Below are 23,814 nucleotides of genomic sequence, written 5' to 3'. Positions count from 1 at the left end.
TACAGAGAGTATACAGCAATTCCCATCAGTCCCTGCTTGTGTCTCCCCCTGCTGGAGATAATATAACTATTATTATTACACAGTGTGCACACATAACTCCGCACTACAGAGAGTATACAGCAATTCCCATCAGTCCCTGCTTGTGTCTCCCCCTGCTGGAGATAATATAACTATTATTATTACACAGTGTACACACATAACTCCGCACTACAGAGAGTATACAGCAATTCCAATCAGTCCCTGCTTGTGTCTCCCCCTGCTGGAGATAATATGATTATTATTATACAATGTACACACATAACTCCGCACTACAGAGAGTATATAGAAATTCCCATTAGTCCCTGCTTGTGTCTCCCCTGCTGGAGATAATATAACTATTATTATACAGTGTACACACATAACTCCGCACCACAGAGAGTATACAGCAATTCCCATCAGTCCCTGCTTGTGTCTCCCCCTGCTGGAGATAATATAACTATTATTATTATACAGTGTACACACATAACTCCGCACTACAAAGAGTATACAGCAATTCCCATCAGTCCCTGCTTGTGTCTCCCCCTGCTGGAGATAATATAACTATTATTATTATACAGTGTACACACATAACTCCGCACTACAGAGAGTATACAGCAATTCTCATCAGTCCCTGCTTCTGTCTCCCCCTGCTGGAGATAATATAACTATTATTATACAGTGTACACACATAACTCCGCACTACAGAGAGTATACAGCAATTCCCATCAGTCCCTGCTTGTGTCTCCCCCTGCTGGAGATAATATAACTATTATTATTACACAGTGTGCACATATAACTCCGCACTACAGAGAGTATACAGCAATTCCCATCAGTCCCTGCTTGTGTCTCCCCCTGCTGGAGATAATATAACTATTATTATTATACAGTGTACACACATAACTCCGCACAACAGAGAGTATACAGCAATTCTCATCAGTCCCTGCTTCTGTCTCCCCCTGCTGGAGATAATATAACTATTATTATACAGTGTACACACATAACTCCGCACTACAGAGAGTATACAGCAATTCCCATCAGTCCCTGCTTGTGTCTCCCCCTGCTGGAGATAATATAACTATTATTATTACACAGTGTGCACATATAACTCCGCACTACAGAGAGTATACAGCTATTCCCATCAGTCCCTGCTTGTGTCTCCCCCTGCTGGAGATAATATAACTATTATTATTACACAGTGTGCACACATAACTCCGCACTACAGAGAGTATACAGCTATTCCCATCAGTCCCTGCTTGTGTCTCCCCCTGCTGGAGATAATATAACTATTATTATACAGTGTACACACATAACTCTGCACTACAGAGAGTATACAGCAATTCCCATCAGTCCCTGCTTGTGTCTCCCCCTGCTGGAAATAATATAACTATTATTATACAGTGTACACACATAACTCCGCACTACAGAGAGTATACAGCAATTCCCATCAGTCCCTGCTTGTGTCTCCTCCTGCTGGAGATAATATAACTATTATTATACAGTGTACACACATAACTCCGCACTACAGAGAGTATACAGCAATTCCCATCAGTCCCTGCTTGTGTCTCCCCCTGCTGGAGATAATATAACTATTATTATACAGTGTACACACATAACTCCGCACTACAGAGAGTATACAGCAATTCCCATCAGTCCCTGCTTGTGTCTCCTCCTGCTGGAGATAATATAACTATTATTATTATACAGTGTACACACATAACTCCGCACTACAGAGAGTATACAGCAATTCCCATCAGTCCCTGCTTGTGTCTCCCCCTGCTGGAGATAATATAACTATTATTATACAGTGTACACACATAACTCCGCACTACAGAGACTATACAGCAATTCCCATCAGTCCCTGCTTGTGTCTCCCCCTGCTGGAGACAATATAACTATTATTATACAGTGTACACACATAACTCCGCACTACAGAGAGTATACAGCAATTCCCATCAGTCCCTGCCTGTGTCTCCCCCTGCTGGAGATAATATAACTATTATTATACAGTGTACACACATAACTCAACACTATAGAGAGTATACAGCAATTCCCATCAGTCCCAGCTTGTGTCTCCCCCTGCTGGAGATAATATAACTATTATTATACATTGTACACACATAACTCCGCACTACAGAGTATACAGCACTTCCCATCAGTCCCTGCTTGTGTCTCCCCCTGCTGGAGATAATATAACTATTATTATAATACAGTGTACACACATAACTCCGCACTACAGAGAGTATACAGCAATTCCCATCAGTCCCTGCTTGTGTCTCCCCCTGCTGGAGATAATGTAACTATTATTATACAGTGCACACACATAACTCCGCACTACAGAGAGTATACAGCAATTCCCATCAGTCTCTGCTTGTGTCTCCCCCTGCTGGAGATAATATAACTATTATTATTATACAGTGTACACACATAACTCCGCACTACAGAGAGTATACATCAATTCCCATCAGTCCCTGCTTGTGTCTCCCCCTGCTGGAGATAATATAACTATTATTATTATACAGTGTACACACATAACTCCGCACTACAGAGAGTATACAGCAATTCCCATCAGTCCCTGCTTGTGTCTCCCCCTGCTGGAGATAATATAACTATTATTATACAGTGTACACACATAACTCCGCACTACAGAGAGTATACAGCAATTCCCATCAGTCCCTGCTTGTGTCTCCTCCTGCTGGAGATAATATAACTATTATTATTATACAGTGTACACACATAACTCCGCACTACAGAGAGTATACAGCAATTCCCATCAGTCCCTGCTTGTGTCTCCCCCTGCTGGAGATAATATAACTATTATTATACAGTGTACACACATAACTCCGCACTACAGAGACTATACAGCAATTCCCATCAGTCCCTGCTTGTGTCTCCCCCTGCTGGAGATAATATAACTATTATTATACAGTGTACACACATAACTCCGCACTACAGAGAGTATACAGCAATTCCCATCAGTCCCTGCTTGTGTCTCCCCCTGCTGGAGATAATATAACTATTATTATACAGTGTACACACATAACTCCACACTACAGAGAGTATACAGCAATTCCCATCAGTCCCAGCTTGTGTCTCCCCTGCTGGAGATAATATAACTATTATTTTACAGTGTACACACATAACTCCGCACTACAGAGTATACAGCACTTCCCATCAGTCCCTGCTTGTGTCTCCCCCTGCTGGAGATAATATAACTATTATTATACAGTGTACACACATAACTCCACACTACAGAGAGTATACAGCAATTCCCATCAGTCCCTGCTTGTGTCTCCCCTGCTGGAGATAATATAACTATTATTATACAGTATACACACATAACTCCACACTACAGAGACTATACAGCAATTCCCATCAGTCCCTGCTTGTGTCTCCCCCTGCTGGAGATAATATAACTATTATTATTATACAGTGTACACACATAACTCCACACTACAGAGAGTATACAAAAATTCCCATCAGTCCCTGCTTGTGTCTCCCCCTGCTGGAGATAATATAACTATTACCATACAGTGTACACACACAACTCCGCACTACAGAGAGTATACAGCAATTTCCATCAGTCCCTGCTTGTTCCCCCCCCCCCCCCCTTGCTGGAGATAATATAACTATTATTATACAGTGTGCACACATAACTCCGCACTACAGAGAGTATACAGCAATTCCCATCAGTCCCTGCTTGTGTCTCCCCCTGCTGGAGATAATATAACTATTATTATTATTATACAGTGTACACACATAACTCCGCACTACAGAGAGTATACAGCAATTCCCATCAGTCCCTGCTTGTGTCTCCCCCTGCTAGAGATAATATAACTATTATTATACAGTGTACACACATAACTCAGTGACATGATGTGAGAGTAGGAGTATACTAGGGGCTGATGGCTTTTGATGTATGATATACACCATAGAGTACAGGGTGGAGACTGGTCAGATATCTGGGCTGGTAACACACAGTAACATGATGTGAGGGGGAGAGCAGGAGTATAATAGGGGCTGGTGGCTCCTGATGCATGAGATTCACCAGAGAGTGTGGGGAGGAAACTGGTCAGATCTCTGGGCTGGTAACACACAGTGACATGATGTGAGGGGGAGAGCAGGAGTATAATAGGGGCTGATGGCTCCCGATGTATGAGATACACCAGAGAGTGCGGGGAGGAGACTGGTCAGATCTCTGGGCTGGTAACACACAGTGACATGATGTGAGGGGGGAGCAGGAGTATAATAGGGGCTGATGGCTCCTGATGTATGAGATACACCAGAGAGAGCGGGGAGGAGACTGGTCAGATCTCTGGGCTGGTAACACACAGTGACATGATGTGAGGGGGAGAGCAGGAGTATAATAGGGGCTGATGTATGAGATACACCAGAGAGTGCGGGGAGGAGACTGGTCAGATCTCTGGGCTGGTAACACACAGTGACATGATGTGAGGGGGAGAGCAAGAGTATAATAGGGGCTGATGGCTCCTGATGTATGAGATACACCAGAGAGTGCGGGGAGGAGACTGGTCAGATCTCTGGGCTGGTAACACACAGTGACATGATGTGAGGGGGAGAGCAGGAGTATAATAGGGGCTGATGGCTTCTGATGTATGAGATACACTAGAGAGTGCAGGGAGGAGACTGGTCAGATCTCTGGGCTGGTAACACACAGTGACATGATGTGAGGGGAGAGCAGGAGTATAATAGGGGCTGATGGTTCCTGATGTATGAGATATACCAGAGAGTGCGGGGAGGAGACTGGTCAGATCTCTGGGCTGGTAACACACAGTGACATGATGTGAGGGGGAGAGCAGGAGTATAATAGGGGCTGATGGCACCTGATATATGAGATACACTAGAGAGTGCGGGGAGGAGACTGGTCAGATCTCTGGGCTGGTAACACACAGTGACATGATGTGAGGGGAGAGCAGGAGTATAACAGGGGCTGATGGCTCCTGATGTATGAGATACACCAGAGAGTGTGGGGAGGAGACTGGTCAGATCTCTGGGCTGGTAACACACAGTGACATGATGTGAGGGGGGAGAGCAGGAGTATAATAGGGGCTGATGGCTCCTGATGTATGAGATACACCAGAGAGTGCGGGGAGGAGACTGGTCAGATCTCTGGGCTGGTAACATACAGTGACATGATGTGAGGGGGAGAGCAGGAGTATAATAGGGGCTGATGGCTCCTGATGTATGAGATACACCAGAGAGTGCGGGGAGGAGACTGGTCAGATCTCTGGGCTGGTAACACACAGTGACATGATGTGAGGGGGGAGAGCAGGAGTATAATAGGGGCTGATGACTCCTGATGTATGAGATACACCAGAGAGTGCGGGGAGGAGACTGGTCAGATCTCTGGGCTGGTAACACACAGTGACATGATGTGAGGGGGAGAGCAGGAGTATAATAGGGGCTGATGGCTCCTGATGTATGAGATACACCAGAGAGTGCGGGGAGGAGACTGGTCAGATCTCTGGGCTGGTAACACACAGTAACATGATGTGAGGGGGAGAGCAGGAGTATAATAGGGGCTGATGGCTCCTGATGTATGAGATACACCAGAGAGTGCGGGGAGGAGACTGGTCAGATCTCTGGGCTGGTAACACACAGTGACATGATGTGAGGGGGGAGAGCAGGAGTATAATAGGGGCTGATGGCTCCTGATGTATGAGATACACCAGAGAGTGCGGGGAGGAGACTGGTCAGATCTCTGGGCTGGTAACACACAGTGACATGATGTGAGGGGGAGAGCAGGAGTATAATAGGGGCTGATGGCTCCTGATGTATGAGATACACCAGAGAGTGCGGGGAGGAGACTGGTCAGATCTCTGGGCTGGTAACACACAGTAACATGATGTGAGGGGGAGAGCAGGAGTATAATAGGGGCTGATGGCTCCTGATGTATGAGATACACCAGAGAGTGCGGGGAGGAGACTGGTCAGATCTCTGGGCTGGTAACACACAGTGACATGATGTGTGGGGGAGAGCAGGAGTATAATAGGGGCTGATGGCTCCTGATGTATGAGATACACCAGAGAGTGCGGGGAGGAGACTGGTCAGATCTCTGGGCTGGTAACACACAGTAACATGATGTGAGGGGGAGAGCAGGAGTATAATAGGGGCTGATGGCTCCTGATGTATGAGATACACCAGAGAGTGCGGGGAGGAGACTGGTCAGATCTCTGGGCTGGTAACACACAGTGACATGATGTGAGGGGGGAGAGCAGGAGTATAATAGGGGCTGATGGCTCCTGATGTATGAGATACACCAGAGAGTGCGGGGAGGAGACTGGTCAGATCTCTGGGCTGGTAACACACAGTGACATGATGTGAGGGGGAGAGCAGGAGTATAATAGGGGCTGATGGCTCCTGATGTATGAGATACACCAGAGAGTGCGGGGAGGAGACTGGTCAGATCTCTGGGCTGGTAACACACAGTAACATGATGTGAGGGGGAGAGCAGGAGTATAATAGGGGCTGATGGCTCCTGATGTATGAGATACACCAGAGAGTGCGGGGAGGAGACTGGTCAGATCTCTGGGCTGGTAACACACAGTGACATGATGTGTGGGGGAGAGCAGGAGTATAATAGGGGCTGATGGCTCCTTATGTATGAGATACACCAGAGAGTGCGGGGAGGAGACTGGTCAGATCTCTGGGCTGGTAACACACAGTGACATGATGTGAGGGGGAGAGCAGGAGTATAATAGGGGCTGATGGCTCCTTATGTATGAGATACACCAGAGAGTGTGGGGAGGAGACTGGTCAGATCTCTGGGCTGGTAACACACAGTAACAGGATGTGAGGGGGAGAGCAGGAGTATAATAGGGGCTGATGGCTCCCGATGTATGAGATACACCAGAGAGTGCGGGGAGGAGACTGGTCAGATCTCTGGGCTGGTAACACACAGTGACATTATGTGAGAGGAGAGCAGGAGTATAATAGGGGTTGATGGCTCCTGATGTATGAGATACACCAGAGAGTGCGGGGAGGAGACCGGTCAGATCTCTGGGCTGGTAACACACAGTGACATGATGTGAGGGGGAGAGCAGGAGTATAATAGGGGCTGATGACTCCTGATGTATGAGATACATCAGAGAGTGTGGGGAGGAGACTGGTCAGATCTCTGGGCTGGTAACACACAGTGACATGATGTGACGGGGAGAGCAGGAGTATAACAGGGGCTGATGGCTCCTCATGTATGAGATACACCAGAGAGTGCGGGGAGGAGACTGGTCAGATCTCTGGGCTGGTAACACACAGTGACATGATGTGAGGGGGAGAGCAGGAGTATAATAGGGGCTGATGGCTCCTGATGTATGAGATACACCAGAGAGTGTGGGGAGGAGACTGGTCAGATCTCTGGGCTGGTAACACACAGTGACATGATGTGAGGGGGGAGAGCAGGAGTATAATAGGGGCTGGTGGCTCCTGATGTATGAGATTCACCAGAGAGTGCGGGGAGGAGACTGGTTAGATCTCTGAGCTGGTAACACACAGTGACATGATGTGAGGAGGAGAGCAGGAGTATAATAGGGGCTGATGGCTGCTGATGTATGAGATACACCAGAGAGTGCGGGGAGGAGACTGGTCAGATCTCTGGGCTGGTAACACAGTGACATGATGTGAGGGGGAGAGCAGTAGTATAATAGGGGCTGATGGCTGCTGATGTATGAGATATACCAGAGAGTGCGGGGAGGAGACTGGTCAGATCTCTGGGCTGGTAACACACAGTGACATGATGTGACGGGGAGAGCTGGAGTATAATAGGGACTGATGGCACCTGATGTATGAGATACACCAGAGAGTGCGGGAAGGGGACTGGTCAGATCTGTGCGCAGGTAACTCACAGTGACATGATGTGAGGGGGAGAGCAGGAGTATAACAGGGGCTGATGGCTCCTGATGTATGAGATACACCAGAGAGTGCGGGGAGGAGACTGGTCAGATCTCTGGGCTGGTAACACACAGTGACATGATGTGAGAGGGAGAGCAGGAGTATAATAGGGGCTGATGGTTACCGATGTATGAGATAAACCAGAGAGTGCGGGGAGGAGACTGGTCAGATATCTGGGCTGGTAACACAGGGACATGATGTGAGGGGGAGAGCAGGAGTATAATAGGGGCTGTCGACTCCTGATGTATGAGATACTCCAGAGAGTGCGGGGAGGAGACTGGTCAGATCTCTGGGCTGGTAACACACAGTGACATGATGTGAGGGGGAGAGCAGGAGTATAATAGGGGCTAATGGCTCCTGATGCATGAGATACACCAGAGAGTGCGGGGAGGAGACTGGTCAGATCTCTGGGCTGGTAACACACAGTGACATGATGTGAGGGGCAGAGCAGGAGTATAATAGGGGCTGATGTCTGCTGATGTATGAGATACACCAGAGAGTGCGGGAGGAGACTGGTCAGATCTCTGGGCTGGTAACACACAGTGACATGTTGTGAGGGGGAGAGCAGGAGTATAATAGGGACTGATGGCTCCTGATGTATGAGATACACCAGAGAGTGCGGGGAGGAGACTGGTCAGATCTCTGGGCTGGTAACACACAGTGACATGATGTGAGGGGGAGAGCAGGAGTATAATAGGGGCTGATGGCTGCTGATGTATGAGATAAACCAGACAGTGCGGGGAGGTGACTGGTCAGATCTCTGGGCTGGTAACACACAGTGACATGATGTGAGGGGGAGAGCAGGAGTATAATAGGGGCTGATGGCTCCTGATGTATGAGATTCACCAGAGAGTGTGGGGAGGAGACTGGTCAGATCTCTGGGCTGGTAACACACAGTGACATGATGTGAGGGGGAGAGCAGAAGTATAATAGGGGCTGATGGCTCCTGATGTATGAGATAAACCAGAGAGTGCGGGGAGGAGACTGGTCAGATCTCTGGGCTGGTAACACACAGTGACTTGATGTGAGGGGGAGAGCAGGAGTATAATAGGGGCTTATGCCTGGTGATGTATGAGATACACCAGAGAGTGCTGGGAGGAGACTGGTCAGATCTCTGGGCTGGTAACACACAGTGACATGATGTGAGGGGAGAGCAGGAGTATAATAGGGGCTGATGGTTCCTGATGTATGAGATACACCAGAGAGTACGGGGAGGAGACCGGTCAGATCTCTGGGCTGGTAACACACAGTGACATGATGTGAGGAGGAGAGCAGGAGTATAATAGGGGCTGATGGCTGCTGATGTATAAGATACACCAGAGAGTGCGGGAGGACACTGGTCAGATCTCTGGGCTGGTAACACACAGTGACATGATGTGAGAGGGAGAGCAGGAGTATAATAGGGGCTGATGGCTGCTGATGTATGAGATACACCAGAGAGTGCAGGGAGGAGACCGGTCAGATCTCTGGGCTGGTAACACACAGTGACATGATGTGAGGGGGAGAGCAGGAGTATAATAGGGGCTGATGGCTCCTGATGTAAGAGATACACCAGAGAGTGCGGGGAGGAGACTGGTCAGATCTCTGGGCTGGTAACACACAGTGACATGATGTGAGGGGGAGAGCAGGAGTATAATAGGGGCTGATGGCTCCTGATGTATGAGATAAACCAGAGAGTGCGGGGAGAAGACTGGTCAGATCTCTGGGCTGGTAACACACAGTGACATGATGTGAGGGGAGAGCAGGAGTATAATAGGGGATGATGGCTGCTGATGTATGAGATACACCAGAGAGTGCAGGGAGGAGACCGGTCAGATCTCTGGGCTGGTAACACACAGTGACATGATGTGAGGGGGAGAGCAGGAGTATAATAGGGGCTGATGGCTCCTGATGTAAGAGATACACCAGAGAGTGCGGGGAGGAGACTGGTCAGATCTCTGGGCTGGTAACACACAGTGACATGATGTGAGGGGGAGAGCAGGAGTATAATAGGGGCTGATGGCTCCTGATGTATGAGATACACCAGAGAGTGCGGGAGGACACTGGTCAGATCTCTGGGCTGGTAACACACAGTGACATGATGTGAGGGGGAGAGCAGGAGTATAATAGGGGATGATGGCTGCTGATGTATGAGATACACCAGAGAGTGCAGGGAGGAGACCGGTCAGATCTCTGGGCTGGTAACACACAGTGACATGATGTGAGGGGGAGAGCAGGAGTATAATAGGGGCTGATGGCTGCTGATGTATGAGATAAACCAGACAGTGCGGGGAGGTGACTGGTCAGATCTCTGGGCTGGTAACACACAGTGACATGATGTGAGGGGGAGAGCAGGAGTATAATAGGGGCTGATGGCTCCTGATGTATGAGATATACCAGAGAGTGCGGGGAGGAGACTGGTCAGATCTCTGGGCTGGTAACACACAGTGACATGATGTGACGGGGAGAGCTGGAGTATAATAGGGACTGATGGCACCTGATGTATGAGATACACCAGAGAGTGCGGGAAGGGGACTGGTCAGATCTGTGCGCAGGTAACTCACAGTGACATGATGTGAGGGGGAGAGCAGGAGTATAACAGGGGCTGATGGCTCCTGATGTATGAGATACACCAGAGAGTGCGGGGAGGAGACTGGTCAGATCTCTGGGCTGGTAACACACAGTGACATGATGTGAGAGGGAGAGCAGGAGTATAATAGGGGCTGATGGTTACCGATGTATGAGATAAACCAGAGAGTGCGGGGAGGAGACTGGTCAGATATCTGGGCTGGTAACACAGGGACATGATGTGAGGGGGAGAGCAGGAGTATAATAGGGGCTGTCGACTCCTGATGTATGAGATACTCCAGAGAGTGCGGGGAGGAGACTGGTCAGATCTCTGGGCTGGTAACACACAGTGACATGATGTGAGGGGGAGAGCAGGAGTATAATAGGGGCTAATGGCTCCTGATGCATGAGATACACCAGAGAGTGCGGGGAGGAGACTGGTCAGATCTCTGGGCTGGTAACACACAGTGACATGATGTGAGGGGCAGAGCAGGAGTATAATAGGGGCTGATGTCTGCTGATGTATGAGATACACCAGAGAGTGCGGGAGGAGACTGGTCAGATCTCTGGGCTGGTAACACACAGTGACATGTTGTGAGGGGGAGAGCAGGAGTATAATAGGGACTGATGGCTCCTGATGTATGAGATACACCAGAGAGTGCGGGGAGGAGACTGGTCAGATCTCTGGGCTGGTAACACACAGTGACATGATGTGAGGGGGAGAGCAGGAGTATAATAGGGGCTGATGGCTGCTGATGTATGAGATAAACCAGACAGTGCGGGGAGGTGACTGGTCAGATCTCTGGGCTGGTAACACACAGTGACATGATGTGAGGGGGAGAGCAGGAGTATAATAGGGGCTGATGGCTCCTGATGTATGAGATTCACCAGAGAGTGTGGGGAGGAGACTGGTCAGATCTCTGGGCTGGTAACACACAGTGACATGATGTGAGGGGGAGAGCAGAAGTATAATAGGGGCTGATGGCTCCTGATGTATGAGATAAACCAGAGAGTGCGGGGAGGAGACTGGTCAGATCTCTGGGCTGGTAACACACAGTGACTTGATGTGAGGGGGAGAGCAGGAGTATAATAGGGGCTTATGCCTGGTGATGTATGAGATACACCAGAGAGTGCTGGGAGGAGACTGGTCAGATCTCTGGGCTGGTAACACACAGTGACATGATGTGAGGGGAGAGCAGGAGTATAATAGGGGCTGATGGTTCCTGATGTATGAGATACACCAGAGAGTACGGGGAGGAGACCGGTCAGATCTCTGGGCTGGTAACACACAGTGACATGATGTGAGGAGGAGAGCAGGAGTATAATAGGGGCTGATGGCTGCTGATGTATAAGATACACCAGAGAGTGCGGGAGGACACTGGTCAGATCTCTGGGCTGGTAACACACAGTGACATGATGTGAGAGGGAGAGCAGGAGTATAATAGGGGCTGATGGCTGCTGATGTATGAGATACACCAGAGAGTGCAGGGAGGAGACCGGTCAGATCTCTGGGCTGGTAACACACAGTGACATGATGTGAGGGGGAGAGCAGGAGTATAATAGGGGCTGATGGCTCCTGATGTATGAGATACACCAGAGAGTGCTGGGAGGAGACTGGTCAGATCTCTGGGCTGGTAACACACAGTGACATGATGTGACGGAGAGAGCAGGAGTATAATAGGGGCTGATGGCTCCTGATGTAAGAGATACACCAGAGAGTGCGGGGAGGAGACTGGTCAGATCTCTGGGCTGGTAACACACAGTGACATGATGTGAGGGGGAGAGCAGGAGTATAATAGGGGCTGATGGCTCCTGATGTATGAGATAAACCAGAGAGTGCGGGGAGAAGACTGGTCAGATCTCTGGGCTGGTAACACACAGTGACATGATGTGAGGGGAGAGCATGAGTATAATAGGGGATGATGGCTGCTGATGTATGAGATACACCAGAGAGTGCAGGGAGGAGACCGGTCAGATCTCTGGGCTGGTAACACACAGTGACATGATGTGAGGGGGAGAGCAGGAGTATAATAGGGGCTGATGGCTCCTGATGTAAGAGATACACCAGAGAGTGCGGGGAGGAGACTGGTCAGATCTCTGGGCTGGTAACACACAGTGACATGATGTGAGGGGGAGAGCAGGAGTATAATAGGGGCTGATGGCTCCTGATGTATGAGATACACCAGAGAGTGCGGGAGGACACTGGTCAGATCTCTGGGCTGGTAACACACAGTGACATGATGTGAGGGGGAGAGCAGGAGTATAATAGGGGATGATGGCTGCTGATGTATGAGATACACCAGAGAGTGCAGGGAGGAGACCGGTCAGATCTCTGGGCTGGTAACACACAGTGACATGATGTGAGGGGGAGAGCAGGAGTATAATAGGGGCTGATGGCTCCTGATGTAAGAGATACACCAGAGAGTGCGGGGAGGAGACTGGTCAGATCTCTGGGCTGGTAACACACAGTGACATGATGTGAGGGGGAGAGCAGGAGTATAATAGGGGCTGATGGCTCCTGATGTATGAGATAAACCAGAGAGTGCGGGGAGAAGACTGGTCAGATCTCTGGGCTGGTAACACACAGTGACATGATGTGAGGGGAAGAGCAGGAGTATAATAGGGGCTGATGGCTCCTGATGTATGAGATTCACCAGAGAGTGTGGGGAGGAGACTGGTCAGATCTCTGGGCTGGTAACACACAGTGACATGATGTGAGGGGAGAGCAGGAGTATAATAGGGGCTGATGGCTCCTGATGTATGAGATACACCAGAGAGTGCAGGGAGGAGACTGGTCAGATCTCTGGGCTGGTAACACACAGTGACATGATGTGAGGGGGAGAGCAGGAGTATAATAGGGACTGATGGATCCTGATGTATGAGATACACCAGAGAGTGCAGGGAGGAGACTGGTCAGATCTCTGGGCTGGTAACACACAGTGACATGATGTGAGGGGAAGAGCAGAAGTATAATAGGGGCTGATGGCTCCTGACTCCCCCACTGGGCAGATACATTTGCCTTATGTGTCTGTACAGACAGAGGAGGATGTAGGATAAGAGACTAGTGACTGAGCAAAGAGAATATGTGACTCTGATATGTAATAAGTGTTTATTACTCACCTGTGCTAATATCTGTAGGGATTTTTTCCTCCTTACATCTCTGATCACCTCTCACATACGTCTCTTCTTCTCCCTCTGTATCTTCTGCCTTCATATCAGTCACATACGTCTCTTCTTCTCCCTCTGTATCTTCTGCCTTCATATCAGTCACATACGTCTCTTCTTCTCCCTCTGTATCTTCTGCCTTCATATCAGTCACATATGTCTCTTCTTCTCCCTCTGTATCTTCTGTCTTCATATCAGTCACATATGTCTCTTCTTCTCCCTCTGTATCTTCTGTCTTCATATCAGTCACATATGTCTCTTCTTCTCCCTCTGTATCTTCTGCCTTCATATCATTCACATATGTGTCTTCTTCTCCCTCTGTACCTTCTGCCTTCATATCAGTCACATACGTCTCTTCTTCTCCCTCTGTATCTTCTGCCTTCATATCATTCACATACGTGTCTTCTTCTCCCTCTGTATCTTCTCCCTTCATATCAGTCACATACGTCTCTTCTTCTCCCTCTGTATCTTCTGCCTTCATATCAGTCACATACGTCTCTTCTTCTCCCTCTGTATCTTCTGCCTTCATATCAGTCACATACGTCTCTTCTCCCTCTGTATCTTCTACCTTCATATCAGTCACATGTGTCTCTTCTTCTCCCTCTGTATCTTCTGCCTTCATATCAGTCACATACGTCTCTTCTTCTCCCTCTGTATCTTCTGCCTTCATATCAGTCACATACGTCTCTTCTTCTCCCTCTGTATCTTCTGCCTTCATATCATTCACATACGTCTCTTCTTCTCCCTCTGTATCTTCTGCCTTCATATCAGTCACATACGTCTCTTGTTCTCCCTCTGTATCTTCTACCTTCATATCAGTCACATACGTCTCTTCTTCTCCCTCTGTATCTTCTGCCTTTATATCAGTCACATACGTCTCTTCTTCTCCCTCTGTATCTTCTGCCTTCATATCAGTCACATACGTGTCTTCTTCTCCCTCTGTATCTTCTGCCTTCATATCAGTCACATACGTGTCTTCTTCTCCCTCTGTACCTTCTGCCTTCATATCAGTCACATACGTCTCTTCTTCTCCCTCTGTATCTTCTACCTTCATATCAGTCACATACGTCTCTTCTTCTCCCTCTGTATCTTCTGCCTTCATATCAGTCACATACGTCTCTTCTTCTCCCTTTGGATCTTCTGCCTTCATATCAGTCACATACGTCTCTTCTTCTCCCTCTGTATCTTCTGCCTTCATATCAGTCACATACGTCTCTTCTTCTTCCTCTGTATCTTCTACCTTCATATCAGTCACATACGTCTCTTCTTCTTCCTCTGTATCTTCTGCCTTCATATCAGTCACATACGTCTCTTCTTCTCCCTCTGTATCTTCTACCTTCATATCAGTCACATACGTCTCTTCTTCTTCCTCTGTATCTTCTACCTTAATATTAGTCACAACTTCACACTAATAACCCCAAAAAATAATAATATAACAATTATTTCTGGTTTTATTGATTTCAAATTATGATCATTAAGTGACAGTCCCTGTGGTATATTGGTGAGACCCTAAATCCCACCTACCTGCTCCTCCTGTGGGGTCCTGTGATTCTCCCCTGTACAATCCTGGGAATACAGAGGACGGGGATATCTCTCTGGGGTATTCCTGTTACTGGGCCCATCTGTAGGAGACACGCAGTGACTGAGGACATTGTATATATGTGATTATCCTGGGAATACAGAGGACGGGGACATCTCTCTGGGGTATTCCTGTTACTGGGCCCATCTGTAGGAGACACGCAGTGACTGAGGACATTGTATATATGTGATTATCCTGGGAATACAGAGGACGGGGACATCTCTCTGGGGTATTCCTGTTACTGGGCCCATCTGTAGGAGACACACAGTGACTGAGTACATGGTATATATGTGATTATCCTGGGAATACAGAGGACAGGGACATCTCTCTGGGGTATTCCTGTTACTGGGCCCATCTGTAGGAGACACGCAGTGACTGAGGACATGGTATATATGTGATTATCCTGGGAATACAGAGGACGGGGACATTTCTCTGGGGTATTACTGTTACTGGGCCCATCTGTAGGAGACACACAGTGACTGAGGACATGGTATATATGTGATTATCCTGGGAATACAGAGGACGGGGACATCTCTCTGGGGTATTCCTGTTACTGGCCCCATCTGTAGGAGACACACAGTGACTGAGGACATGGTATATATGTGATTATCCTGGGAATACAGAGGACGGGGACATCTCTCTGGGGTATTCCTGTTACTGGCCCCATCTGTAGGAGACATACAGTGACTGAGTACATGGTATATATGTGATTATCCTGGGAATACAGAGGACGGGGACATCTCTCTGGGGTATTCCTGTTACTGGGCCCATCTGTAGGAGACACGCAGTGACTGAGGACATTGTATATATGTGATTATCCTGGGAATACAGAGGAAGGGGACATCTCTCTGGGGTATTCCTGTTACTGAGCCCATCTGTAGGAGACACGCAGTGACTGAGTACATGGTATATATGTGATTATACTGGGAATACAGAGGACGGGGACATCTCTCTGGGGTATTCCTGTTACTGGGCCCATCTGTAGGAGACACACAGTGACTGAGGACATTGTATATATGTGATTATCCTGGTAATACAGAGGACGGGGACATCTCTCTGGGGTATTCCTGTTACTGGGCCCATCTGTAGGAGACACACAGTGACTGAGTACATTGTATATATGTGATTATCCTGGGAATACAGAGGACGGGGACATCTGTCTGGGGTACTCCTGTTACTGGGCCCATCTGTAGGAGACACACAGTGACTGAGGACATGGTATATATGTGATTATCCTGGGAATACAGAGGACGGGGACATCTCTCTGGGGTATTCCTGTTACTGGGCCCATCTGTAGGAGACACACAGTGACTGAGTACATTGTATATATGTGATTATCCTGGGAATACAGAGGACGGGGACATCTGTCTGGGGTACTCCTGTTACTGGGCCCATCTGTAGGAGACACACAGTGACTGAGGACATGGTATATATGTGATTATCCTGGGAATACAGAGGACGGGGACATCTCTCTGGGGTATTCCTGTTACTGGGCCCATCTGTAGGAGACACGCAGTGACTGAGGACATGGTATATATGTGATTATCCTGGGAATACAGAGGACGGGGACATCTCTCTGGGGTATTCCTGTTACTGGGCCCATCTGTAGGAGACACGCAGTGACTGAGGACATGGTATATATGTGATTATCCTGGGAATACAGAGGACGGGGACATCTCTCTGGGGTATTCCTGTTACTGGGCCCATCTGTAGGAGACACGCAGTGACTGAGGACATTGTATATATGTGATTATCCTGGGAATACAGAGGACGGGGACATCTCTCTGGGGTATTCCTGTTACTGGGCCCATCTGTAGTAGACACGCAGTGACTGAGGACATTGTATATATGTGATTATCCTGGGAATACAGAGGACGGGGACATCTCTCTGGGGTATTCCTGTTACTGGGCCCATCTGTAGGAGACACGCAGTGACTGAGGACATGGTATATATGTGATTATCCTGGGAATACAGAGGACGGGGACATCTCTCTGGGGTATTCCTGTTACTGGGCCCATCTGTAGGAGACACACAGTGACTGAGTACATGGTATATATGTGATTATCCTGGGAATACAGAGGACGAGGACATCTCTCTGGGGTATTCCTGTTACTGGGCCCATCTGTAGGAGACACACAGTGACTGAGGACATGGTATATATGTGATTATCCTGGGAATACAGAGGACGGGGACATCTCTCTGGGGTATTCCTGTTACTGTCCCCATCTGTAGGAGACACACAGTGACTGAGGACATGGTATATATGTGATTATCCTGGGAATACAGAGGACGGGGACATCTCTCTGGGGTATCACTGTTACTGCCCCATCTGTAGGAGACACGCAGTGACTGAGGACATTGTATATATGTGATTATCCTGGGAATACAGAGGACGGGGACATCTCTCTGGGGTATTCCTGTTACTGGACCCATCTGTAGGAGACACACAGTGACTGAGGACATGGTATATATGTGATTATCCTGGGAATACAGAGGACGGGGACATCTCTCTGAGGTATTCTTGTTACTGCCCCATCTGTAGGAGACACGCAGTGACTGAGGACATTGTATATATGTGATTATCCTGGGAATACAGAGGACGGGGACATCTCTCTGGGGTATTCCTGTTACTGGGCCCATCTGTAGGAGACACGCAGTGACTGAGGACACTGTATATATGTGATTATCCTGGGAATACAGAGGACGGGGACATCTCTCTGGGGTATTCCTGTTACTGGGCCCATCTGTAGGAGATACACAGTGACTGAGGACATGGTATATATGTGATTATCCTGGGAATACAGAGGACGGGGACATCTCTCTGGGGTATTCCTGTTACTGGCCCATCTGTAGGAGGCACACAGTGACTGAGGACATGGTATATATGTGATTATCCTGGGAATACAGAGGACGGGGACATCTCTCTGGGGTATTCCTGTTACTGGGCCCATCTGTAGGAGACACGCAGTGACTGAGGGCATGGTATATATGTGATTATCCTGGGAATACAGAGGATGGGGACATCTCTCTGGGGTATTCCTGTTACTGGCCCATCTGTAGGAGACACACAGTGACTGAGGACATGGTATATATGTGATTATCCTGGGAATACAGAGGACGGGGACATCTCTCTGGGGTATTCCTGTTACTGGGCCCATCTGTAGGAGACACTCAGTGACTGAGGACATTGTATATATGTGATTATCCTGGGAATACAGAGGACGGGGACATCTCTCTGGGGTATCTCTGTTACTGGGCCCATCTGTAGGAGACACGCAGTGACTGAGGACATGGTATATATGTGATTATCCTGGGAATACAGAGGACGGGGACATCTCTCTGGGGTATCTCTGTTACTGGGCCCATCTGTAGGAGACACGCAGTGACTGAGGACATAGTATATATGTGATTATCCTGGGAATACAGAGGACGGGGACATCTCTCTGGGGTATCCCTGTTACTGGGCCCATCTGTAGGAGACACGCAGTGACTGAGGACATTGTATATATGTAATTATCCTGGGAATACAGAGGACGGGGACATCTCTCTGGGGTATTCCTGTTACTGGGCCCATCTGTAGGAGACACGCAGTGACTGAGGACATTGTATATATGTGATTATCCTGGGAATACAGAGGACGGGGACATCTCTCTGGGGTATTCCTGTTACTGGGCCCATCTGTAGGAGACACGCAGTGACTGAGGACATTGTATATATGTAATTATCCTGGGAATACAGAGGACGGGGACATCTCTCTGGGGTATTCCTGTTACTGGGCCCATCTGTAGGAGACACGCAGTGACTGAGGACATTGTATATATGTGATTATCCTGGGAATACAGAGGACGGGGACATCTCTCTGGGGTATTCCTGTTACTGGGCCCATCTGTAGGAGACACGCAGTGACTGAGGACATTGTATATATGTGATTATCCTGGGAATACAGAGGACGGGGACATCTCTCTGGGGTATTCCTGTTACTGGGCCCATCTGTAGGAGACACACAGTGACTGAGGACATGGTATATATGTGATTATCCTGGGAATACAGAGGACAGGGACATCTCTCTGGGGTATTCCTGTTACTGGGCCCATCTGTAGGAGACACACAGTGACTGAGGACATTGTATATATGTGATTATCCTGGGAATACAGAGGACGGGGACATCTCTCTGGGGTATTCCTGTTACTGGGCCCATCTGTAGGAGACACACGGTGACTGAGTACATTGTATATATGTGATTATCCTGGGAATACAGAGGACGGGGACATCTCTCTGGGGTATTCCTGTTACTGGGCCCATCTGTAGGAGACACACAGTGACTGAGTACATTGTATATATGTGATTATCAGATGCTGTGTGTATATAGGGGACCCCCATACCTGCTCTCCCCTGTACAATAAATGTCTCCTCTTACCCAGTGATGTGAGGGGCCGGTGATTCTCCATCATCACGTCCTTGTACAGACCCCTGTATTCCTCTATATACTCCCCCTCCTGCATGGAGAGATAGACAGTGACACCCTGACACCTTATAGGCACCTGACACACACAATGATATATACTATAGAAGAACCACAGATTATCCGGATTCTCTCTTAGTGATATACTATACAATGTGAGATAACTACTACCACGGTGTATACAGCCCACAGGACAGAACGCTGGAGGTATACGGGGCACTCCCCACAAAACGGGTGCCAGATGCGATCCCGACTGTCAAAACGCTGACAGACAGGTGCCCGACGGCCACCCGCTATTTTCCCTCGTGGGGGTCCACGACCCCCATAGAGGTAGAATAGAATAGGTGGCGAGCGCAGCGAGCCCACATGGGGCTTTGTTGTGCTCACCATGCTGTCTGAGTCCGGGCAGTCGGGATCCTGACGTCGGGCTAATGACTGTCGGAACCCTATACCACACCCCCACAAAATGGCAAAATATTAGTTATAAAAGCAAAAGGCAAAAATAATGCAGCCCCTCCCCTAATCATGATGTCACCATATGTGGGAGCTCTGCACCTAATTCTACCACTTGGTAGTGACTAAGCCCCTCCCCTAATCATGATGTCACCATATGTGGGAGCTCTGCACCTAATTATACCACTTGGTAGTGACTAAGCACCTCCCCTAATCATGATGTCACCATATGTGGGAGCTCTGCACCTAATTCTACCACTTGGTAGTGACTAAGCCCCTCCCCTAATCATGATGTCACCATATGTGGGAGCTCTGCACCTAATTATACCACTTGGTAGTGACTAAGCCCCTCCCCTAATCATGATGTCACCATATGTGGGAGCTCTGCACCTAATTCTACCACTTGGTAGTGACTAAGCCCCTCCCCTAATCATGATGTCACCATATGTGGGAGCTCTGCATCTAATTCTACCACTTGGTAGTTACGAAACCCCTCCCCTAATCATGCTGTCACCATATGTGGGAGCTCTGCACCTAATTATACCACTTGGTAGTGACTAAGCCCCTCCCCTAATCATGATGTCACCATACGTGGGATCTCTGCACCTAATTCTACCACTTGGTAGTGACTAAACCTCTCCCCTAATCATGATGTCACCATATGTGGGAGCTCTGCACCTAATTCTACCACTTGGTAGCAACTAAACCTCTTCCCTAATCATGATGTCACCATATGTGGGAGCTCTGCACCTAATTATACCACTTGGTAGTGACGAAACCCCTCCCCTAATCATGATGTCATTATATGTGGGAGCTCTGCACCTAATTATACCACTTGGTAGTGACTAAGCCCCTCCCCTAATCATGATGTCACCATACGTGGGAGCTCTGCACCTGAATCTACCACTTGGTAGAAACTTAACCTCTCCCCTAATCATGATGTCACCATATGTGGGAGCTCTGCACCTAATTCTACCACTTGGTAGTGACGAAACCCCTCCCCTAATCATGATGTCATTATATGTGGGAGCTCTACACCTAATTCTACCACTTGGTAGCGACTTAACCCCTCCCCTATTCATGGCATGCACGTATGTATGTTACATGATGCATAGACCATTAAGGACATAACGGCTGCAATAATCTGTTGTGTAAATAAAATATAATAGTCCCGCATTAGGTCACACTGGGTATAAGGAAGAAGGAAAAGCACATGAGGGGAAAGCACATACTAAAGGGGAGGGGCAGACAGACAGGTGACACAGGTGGGGTAGGCTGTGCAGTGAGAGTGGATCAGGTGAGAGATGCTGGGTGTGAGCAAGAAGTAGGGTCCTGGGAGCCCGTATAAGGATGTTAAGAGGTTAGGTAGAGGGGGGGGGGGGGGGAGTAGAGAGTTCCAGAGAAAAGGAGCAACACAAGAGAAGTTTTGGAGACAGGAGTGGGATGAAGTACCCAGTAGGCAGGAGAGGTGGCGTTCATTAGCCGAGCGCAAAGGAGGGGCAGGAGTGTAAAGGGAGATAAGGTCAGTTATGTGAGTATGTGAGGATGTGCGAGTGTGATTAGCTGGAATTGGTTTCCGAAAGGGAAATTAATCCAGTGTAGGGCATGTAGAAGAGGGGAGGTGGATGTAGTGCATATGGTGAGGAAGATGAGCCAGGCAGCAGCAGCACTGAGGACAGATTGGAGGAGAGAGGTGGGTGTCAGGGACCCAGTGTAGGGCATGTAGAAGAGGGGAGGTGGATGTAGTGCGTATGGTGAGGAAGATGATCCCGGCAGCAGCAGTACTGAGGACAGATTGGGGGAGAGAGGTGGGTGTCAGGGACCCAGTGTAGGACATGTAGAAGAGGGGAGGCTGATGTAGTGCGTATGGTGAGGAAGATGAGCCAGGCAGCAGCACTGAGGACAGATTGGGGGAGAGAGGTGGGTGTCAGGGAGCCAGTGTAGGGCATGTAGGAGAGGGGAGGTGGATGTAGTGCGTATGGTGAGGAAGATGAGCCCGGCAGCAGCACTGAGGACAGATTGGAGGAGAGAGGAGAGTGTCAGGGAGCCAGTGTAGGACATGTAGGAGAGGGGAGGTGGATGTAGTGCATATGGTGAGGAAGATGACCCGCGCAGTAGCAGCAGCACTGAGGACAGATTGGGGAGAGAGGTGGGTGTCAGGGACCCAGTGCAGGGTATGTAGGAGAGGGGAGGTGGATGTAGTGCATATGGTGAGGAAGATGACCCGCGCAGTAGCAGCAGCACTGAGGACAGATTGGGGAGAGAGGTGGGTGTCAGGGACCCAGTGTAGGGCATGTAGGAGAGGGGAGGTGGATGTAGTGCGTATGGTGAGGAAGATGAGCCGGGCAGCAGCAGCACTGAGGACAGATTGGGGGAGAGAGGTGGGTGTCAGGGAGCCAGTGTAGGGCATGTAGAAGAGGGGAGGTGGATGTAGTGTGTATGGTGAGGAAGATGAGCTGGGCAGCAGCAGCACTGAGGACAGATTGGGGGAGAGAGGTGGGTGTCAGGGAGCCAGTGTAGGGCATGTAGGAGAGGGGAGGTAGATGTAGTGCGTATGGTGAGGAAGATGAGCTGGGCAGCAGCAGCACTGAGGACAGATTGGGGGAGAGAGGTGGGTGTCAGGGAGCCAGTGTAGGACATGTAGGAGAGGGGAGGTGGATGTAGTACGTATGGGGAGGAAGATGAGCCAGGCAGCAGCAGCACTGAGGACAGATTGGGGGAGAGAGGTGGGTGTCAGGGAGCCAGTGTAGGGCATATAGGAGAGGGGAGGCTGATGTAGTGCGTATGGTGAGGAAGATGAGCCGGCCAGCAGCAGCACTGAGAACAGATTGGGGGAGAGAGGTGGGTGTCAGGGAGCTAGTGTAGGGCATGTAGGAGAGGGGAGGTGTATGTAGTACGTATGGGGAGGAAGATGAGCCAGGCAGCAGCAGCACTAAGGACAGATTGGGGGAGAGAGGTGGGTGTCAGGGAGCCAGTGTAGGGCATATAGGAGGGGGGAGGCTGAGGTAGAGCGTTTGGTGAGGAAGATGAGCCCGGCAGCAGCAGCACTGAGGACAGATTGGGGGAGAGAGGTGGGTGTCAGGGAGCCAGTGTAGGGCATGTAGGAGAGGGGAGGTGGATGTAGTACGTATGGTGAGGAAGATGAGCCGTGCAGCAGCAGCACTGAGGACAGATTGGGGGAGAGAGGTGGGTGTCAGGGAGCCAGTGTAGGGCATGTAGGAGAGGGGAGGTGGATGTAGGAGAGGGGAGGTGGATGTAGTGCATATGGTGAGGAAGATGACCCGGGCAGCAGCAGCGCTGAGGACAGATTGGGGGAGAGAGGTGGGTATCAGGGAGCCAGATAGGAGGAGATTACAGTAGTCCAGTCTGGAGATGACCAGAGAGTGGATGAGGGTCTTAGTAGCGTTCTGGGTGAGAAATGGTCTGATCCTGGGGATATGTCTGAGATTGGAGCGGCAGGATTGGGGGAAGGACTGAGTATGTGGTGTGAAGGAGAGGGAGAAGACAAGTATCTGGCCACAGTACACTACATGCTGCTCCCCTGTATATCACAGGCTGTTCCCACTGTATAGTAGGACACCACAGGCTGCTCATCCTGTATATTAGGTGTGGAAGTCTAAGTTGCATCTCTACTCCATTAAGGTACGCCATTTGCGTCTTAGTAGTTTAAACATAACTACCAAG

General features: G+C 49.2%; 1 protein-coding gene across 3 annotated transcripts in view; it reads right to left on the bottom strand.

Moving 5' to 3' along the window:
- Positions 1-23,814, bottom strand: part of LOC146009798 (uncharacterized) — a 34,184-nt gene that overhangs the window by 4,709 nt on the left and 5,661 nt on the right. For all 3 annotated transcript variants that reach the window (XM_083150267.1, XM_083150265.1, XM_083150268.1), the window contains exons 2-4: positions 19,633-19,711; positions 15,160-15,257; positions 13,591-15,043 (exon numbers count right to left, since the gene is read on the bottom strand). In XM_083150267.1, coding sequence (XP_083006393.1) covers positions 13,591-15,043; positions 15,160-15,257; positions 19,633-19,711 — 1,630 coding nt within the window. The remainder of the gene's footprint in view (positions 1-13,590; positions 15,044-15,159; positions 15,258-19,632; positions 19,712-23,814) is intronic.

This window comes from Crinia signifera, chromosome 6 (assembly GCF_055691185.1).
Source record: "Crinia signifera chromosome 6, ASM5569118v1, whole genome shotgun sequence".
Classification (NCBI taxonomy): Eukaryota; Metazoa; Chordata; class Amphibia; order Anura; family Myobatrachidae; genus Crinia; species Crinia signifera.
Note: the sequence above shows the minus strand (reverse complement) of the source record. Positions and strands in the feature narration are given on the sequence as shown.